This window comes from Pseudocercospora fijiensis, assembly GCF_000340215.1.
Source record: "Pseudocercospora fijiensis CIRAD86 unplaced genomic scaffold MYCFIscaffold_7, whole genome shotgun sequence".
NCBI classification, from domain to species: domain Eukaryota; kingdom Fungi; phylum Ascomycota; class Dothideomycetes; order Mycosphaerellales; family Mycosphaerellaceae; genus Pseudocercospora; species Pseudocercospora fijiensis.
The window spans coordinates 3,039,927-3,046,487 of record NW_006921538.1 but is presented as its reverse complement, the minus strand read 5'-3'; the positions used below and the strand labels follow the sequence as shown (position 1 = coordinate 3,046,487).

At 43.4% G+C, this 6,561-nt stretch overlaps 1 protein-coding gene across 1 annotated transcript; it reads right to left on the bottom strand.

The window, feature by feature from the left end:
- Window positions 1–5,140: 5,140 nt before the first annotated feature.
- Window positions 5,141–6,495, bottom strand: MYCFIDRAFT_78138 (uncharacterized protein; the record flags this gene model as incomplete). The annotated part of the gene is made up of 2 exons (XM_007930750.1): window positions 5,141–5,373; window positions 5,859–6,495. The coding sequence occupies 2 exons, from the start codon at window positions 6,493–6,495 to the stop codon at window positions 5,141–5,143; spliced, it is 870 nt and encodes a 289-aa protein (XP_007928941.1).
- Between the last annotated feature and the right edge of the window lie 66 nt (window positions 6,496–6,561).

The window sequence follows — 6,561 nt, the reverse complement described above, 5'->3', positions numbered from 1 at the left end:
CTCGAGCGGTAAATGCTCGTTAAATGGTTCTGCAGCTACTATATCGCTGCTATATAACTTTTATCTCTCTCTTAACGTGTTTCGGATTGAAGACCCGACTAGATATACTAGCGCTCTATAGCTAGCACAGCTCTCGGACTAACGGCTCGTAATACGCCGATCCTAGTAATAATCTATCGTCTATTCCTAATTGTATCGACTCTGCTAATAGTTAGTCGTCTAACTAGTGGATGCATATACGCGCTTCTCGCGTTGCTCGAAGGGTAGTAAAAATTTCCTATCTCTTCCTAACTAAGTATGCCGCACCGGCGCTTCTCCGATAGCCCTAAAACCTTTCTATAATAGACTTAACGGGTAGTACGACAAAATGTTACGAGATAGTAAGGTATAGGAGATAAACGAGTTGTCGTACGGTTCTATCTAGAGGTAGAAGGAAGCGTGCGAGGAAGTATCCTCGCTAAGACTTGATGCCTTAGGCCCCAACCTAGGTCTAAGTAACCACTCCGTAACAATAACCTACTCTCTATAAGCTAACTCGCGGAGCGAGGGATTACTACTCTCTTTAATAAAGAAGTAGCGATTCTAAAGCGAAATAATAATATACTCGCTAAGGTAATTAAATAAGGAAAGACCTATATCCTAAAGGAAAAACGGTCTATACGAGTAGTAGATAGTACTACGGATAGTACTAGTCTACTATAGTATCGGCGCCTAGGACATTCTAGAGAATCTAAGACCTCTAGGCTAGATAAAGCCTTAGAAGGAATACCGAAGACAGTAAGTAGACTAAACTACTCTACCTATATTACGGCTAAGAGTACTAAAGTACAAAGTATAGAAGAGCTAGAACAATCTAAGGAACCCTTAGAGAGGGTATAGATCGACTTTTAGGGCCTATATAAATACGAGACCCTAGGCGGAAACCGCTATGTATTAACGATAACCGACGAGGCTACTAGACGGTCCAGTATCCGCCTTACTCGCTATAGGAGCGAGGTATACACTAAGTTCCGAGAATGGAAATACGAGGCCGAGCGGGACACTAAACTAAACCTCACAGAACGATGCTATGAAGAGCAACAATGGCATTGACGTGGCCTCACATGGTCGTGAGGGGCCAACAGCATCACTAAGGGAGATGCGCAATCCTAGCCTGTCCGATCCGTGAATTCACGCATCTCCGTGAATCGCAAAGCCATCGGCCTAGATGTGAGCACGCATGAGAGCCTTTACGAACATAGTCGCGCATACTCAGATTGAGGATGGCGTGTATTGCTGATAGCCAACTATCATTCCACTTTGCTTGCCATGCAAATGAGAGCCGCATAAAGATGTGGGAACGTTCAGCCGATTTCAATCTACCAGCCAGCACTGTACATGTTATATGATCCGCTACGAAGTACTAATCGAGATGAACAGGCCCAACTTCACGTCTTCGCAACCTCCTGCGAGCACTGTATTCATTCTGCCACTGGTTCAGCGCATCAACGCCTTTGACCATAGCCACGAAAGGCCAGATGGCAACAGGAACGACTCTTTCTTGCACGAAGACCCAGCTCTTCTGGCCAAATTCCTTGCCTCTTTTAGCTGCGTTTCGCAGGCGTTCGCGCGCTGCTTGTCGAGCTTGCCTGGCCTGCTCTGCTCTTTCAGCCTCCGCCTCTTCTTCTCTGCGTATCTCTTCTTCCCTGCTGGTGCTTCCTTGTTGCTCTGCTTCGTCTACTTGATAATTTTCCCTTGAGCTGCCAAGAGCGAGACTCTGTTCCTAGAAGCCTGCTGGCAAACTGTTGCATACCCGTCGAAGTCTCCCACTGATGTCTGTCCAGGCATATCTGAGGCGTGAGGAACTGTTTCTAAATAAGATGCGAACTCTATCGGCAACGGACCTGTCATCGTACGACTGGTACAAAAAGATATAGTCATGAAGTCGTGTGGTAGCGAATCCAGCAAGCACTATGTACAAGAATACAGTAATCCCGATCGATAAAACGGCGAATAATTTTCGGCCGAGGAGAATGAAGAGACCACCTATAATCGAATGGTCGAGAGAAAAGCCACTGAAGAAGAGTCCAATTAAAGGCCAGAGGAGGTAGTCGTAGAACCAGTTGATACTATCCTTTTCCGGAAGGTTGAGAATGCCAAGACCTGGGAAACCCTACTAAGATTTTGCTAGTAAATCGACTATTTTGTCCCATTCTTTAGCTATATAGCCCTAAACACGAGAAAATATATGTTGTTAGTATAGCCGTTGAATATACAGTCTAAGGTATTGTTATTAGTATTGTTCTAGCTCTTCTACGCCGTACGCGCCCTCCCTACGGCCCTACCTACCGATACTACGCGACTCGCTAAGTACTATTTTAACGCCGGTTATAAGGTGGTTAATATCGTATTAAAGACAGGTACGAGCTAGTCGACTGTATATCGTTAGAAGTTCTATTATAATCAATTTAGTAAGGTGTTCTTACTATCGAAGCGGTTTAAATCGAGTCGTAAAAGGAAGATAACGAAGGAGATAGAAATCTATCTGCTTAAGTACTTGTCGAAGCGACCGGAGGCATACCTCGAGGAGATATATATCGTACTATTCGATCGCTTCGATATCGAGGTAGATCCGTTAATAGTATAGCGCTATTTATATAGTACTAGATAGATACGCAAGGCCGCTCGGAAGATCGCGAAGGAGCGTAGTACGCTAGCAAGAGCCGCCTAGTATACTAGGAGTTAGAAATAGCCTGTCGATAAGTTAGTATTTATCGATAAGACGGCTTCTAATAAGAAGACTAGACACCGCAAGTTTAGATAGTCTCCGAAGGGTATAGATTGCTACGACTATTAGTATACGCAACGGCAAGAGCGAATGTTAGTACTTCTAGCGCTTACAATCTATAGCTATTTACCGTATACGCTCTGTGTCTAAGGCGCTATTAATTAAGTTACCTTTAACGACTAGATTAAGAATAAAGTACTACCGCTTCTAGACGAGAAGATAATTATTATAATAGATAACGCGTTAATCTACTATAGCGATAAGGTTAAGTCGATAATCCGGTTAGCTGGATATACGCTCGAGTACTTACCGCTATACTCTCCTAACTTAAATCCTATCGAACAGACCTTCGCGCTACTTAAGAAATAGCTTAAGAAGAATAGAGACCTTATAGCCGACTTCGAGACCTTCTAAGAGTTCCTTATATAGGCGCTAGACTATATTAGAAAGATAGATATAACAGGGTTGTTTAAGCATAGTAGATATAACGTAAACGGCTTTAATAAAGCTAAAGCTAAAGCGGAGATTAAAGCGGAAAGCTAGCTTACTCGGAATTTCTAGTCGCTTCAAATCTAACTACTATAACCTTGATTATATATCTTAGTATTTATAGGATACTAAGATAAGATGGATATAAAGCTCCGTTATGATTTTTATATATATAGCTAGTATAGTGTTAGTATAGCAAAATTAATAATAGGATTGTAGGTACTGCTAAGCTTTATATATTACCTCCGCTTTCAACTCCGAGAATAAAGCCGGAAAGCACTCTCGAAGCAACGATAGTAATAGAGATATATACAACGGAGCAAATAGCAAGCCCTTAGATTCGTAGTTTGTATATAAACGCCTAACTAAACTGAACAAATAGAAACAGCCGTCGCTCCGTTACGAATATCGTTATTATCTTACTCTCTCTCGGATAGTTTCTCCTTCTAGAAGCGCTTTAAGCAGTTACGTAACGTACCTAAGTCGCCTTTATAGAAGCTAAGCTCCTTCCAATCTCTTATAGGAAGTTGATATAACTAATCGCAGTTATATCGTTTAGTTACAAAGTGTGCTTCTATCTTTAAGAGCTGTTCTTTATCCTTAGCTTCCTTCTATTCGTGCTAAAGAGCGGCCTATTAAAAGAACTGTCTTAGTAGGCTTCTTAGCGGTGTATTCAATTGCTAAGCAACGTATCTTGGAACAGGCGACTCTTACGACTAAGCGTCTTTAACTAGCACGGCGGTAGCGGCGGCGGCGGCGGTACCTAGCTTCTAGTTAACTAAATTGAATATAGTCTATAGAAGACTAATATAATCAACAGCTAGCGGCGGAGCTAGATATATAGGCGTAGAGCGAGCCCTTGCTAGTGTCTGTACTTAGAAGGGCTCCTTCGCGGCGGTAAGTAGACTGTTTAGTTTACGAGCCTGCTGTTTCTCCTTATATAGCTACATCTTCGCGAATACACTATATAGCGGCTTCTTGAGAGTTATACCTTCTTGCTTTGTAGCAAGGGTATAAGACTACAGCTTTGTAGCCTTACTATAGAACTAGTAATAGTAGCGATCGATATCTAGCAATCCTTTAGGCCTATAATAGTAGTTACTATAGTTCTCGCAGCTAGGAAGGGTATATATATAGTTAGCAAGAAGCTTAGTAGTGTAGTTGCCTTCTTTCCGCTCCTTAGCAATAAAGGCAAGGCTATCGATATTCTATTAATTATTCGGCTTCAATTTGCTAACCTTAAGGATAGCTCTAGTTCCGGCATCTTTTATAGCAGTCTTGAACTCGATATTAACCTTAATCTTATCTCGAGCATTATTTATTAATTCTATAGCGTAGTCGAGAGCCTTATTATAATCTTTTACTATAGAAGGAATTAGTATAGGTTAAGCGGAAGAAGCCGTTAGGTAAGAGCGACAGCAATAGCAAGAATATCGTTACCTTACCTTTCTTCTAACTCTGCTTAAACTAGTTACCCTTCGACACCTTCGCGGCGGATACGACTAATATATAGTTACCGACGTAGAGCTGCTTCTTCTACGCTTCTTCGTTAGCCTAATAGTACGTATCTTTAGCGTATTAAGTGCTAGTACTAGTACGGTTATAGTTCTTAAAAGCTAGCTTATTATTGCTAGTAAGAAGGCGCTAGGTTTGCTTATACTAAAGGTCCTTACGAGGGTTATAAGACAGCGTAGATATATCTTCCTCGTTTATCTACTAACTATTAACTAGGCGCCGCGCCGGCGAGGCATTAGCTAAACGCGTTAACTCGCTAGCCTTAACCGCTATATTGTTATCTTCTACTATAGTAGTAGCGGCATTATTAACCTAGAAGTCCTTATACGTCGCTGCCTCGAAGGCCGGCATATTACTAAACTTCTCCTACTACGCCGTCTTCTTCTTTCTACCGCTACCGCTACCGCCGCCGCCGACCGCCTTCTTCTCGACCGCCTTCTTCTCGACCGCCTTCTTCTCGACCGCCTTCTTCTCGACCGCCTTCTTCTTAACCGCCTTCTTCTTATCCTTCTTAGTAGGCGACTCGCGCCGCTTAACCGCTTCCTTATACGCTAGAAGGTCCTTCGAGGCCTGTTTCCGCGATCGAGACGCGCGCTCTATAGCTACCGAGTATTCGAGATATAGGCGCTACAAATTAGTTGCTATTAATATAGCGATAAGAATAGCAACCTCTAGCGGCAATAAGGCGTAATAATACATATTAAAGAGGCTGGATTAATAAGCGGTATAATAGTAACCACAACAGGCCTAAGGAAGTCTAATCTTAGAGTTCTATAAGGCTTAAAAAACCAGGAGTCTTGGCATTCTCAACCTTCCGGAAAAGCATAGTATACCACCTTTCGGAAATTCGAGGTTTCGCTTTGTAGGATAGCTTCGTATAACATGAATACCACTGCAACGAGGCTGATGGCAACAATCGAGAGGAGAGGTACAACTGCGAGAACTTTGATAGCCGTTTTCTGTCTGCTCTCCGAGAATTCTAGGCCGGATGGCTGTCTGTCAAGTTCCTCGTTCTCAGGGATCGGCGCTATGTGGCAAACATCAGCAAAGTGCTCCCCATAGCATTAACGCGGTGATAGAGACTTACTGCACTTCATTTCGAATAGATGTGCCCCATTGAAATCCTCCTCGCCTGCACAAGCGTTTTCCACTGTGTGCTTCAAGCACCGTCCTGCAAATGCGACATCTCCACCTCGTCGAGGATCTGACACAGATTTGGTGAGTAGAACAAGGCAATAGTAGATCATTTCAAGTCTGGACAGACATTCCACATCCTCAACGAATGGTTGACCAGGGGTCACGTAGAGACAAGCACCGCGAGAGACCGGGCTGAGATCATCCGGTCTCTCCTCGAAGAAAAAACAGGTACTAATACATTTGTCGCCATCCTGCTCGAAGGCAAATTCATCCGACTCATCGACAAAGCAGAGAACATGAAATGTATATCCTCCGTCAAGTAGGGTATATTCCTGCACTTTTGGCACAGGATGGTCCACATAGATGACCTCAATGTCTCCCTCAAGAAACAATGGAACCTTCCAGTCTCTCTGTTGACCCTCGTCGAAGTCAGCGAATAGAACCATGCTTGCGCCGTTCTCGATATAGTCACCCAACTCCGTTGGCACCCATCTGTTGTAATGATGTTCTGTTGGTCGTAACCTTGACCCAGTGTTGAAGAACAGCCGCAGTGGCAGGATGTCAGAACTGAGCACGATTCGCTCCATCTTTGCAGAAGCATCGAGTTTGCGAAACTGAGGATGTTTGAAGCCAAAACAGCTCGCCAACACGAC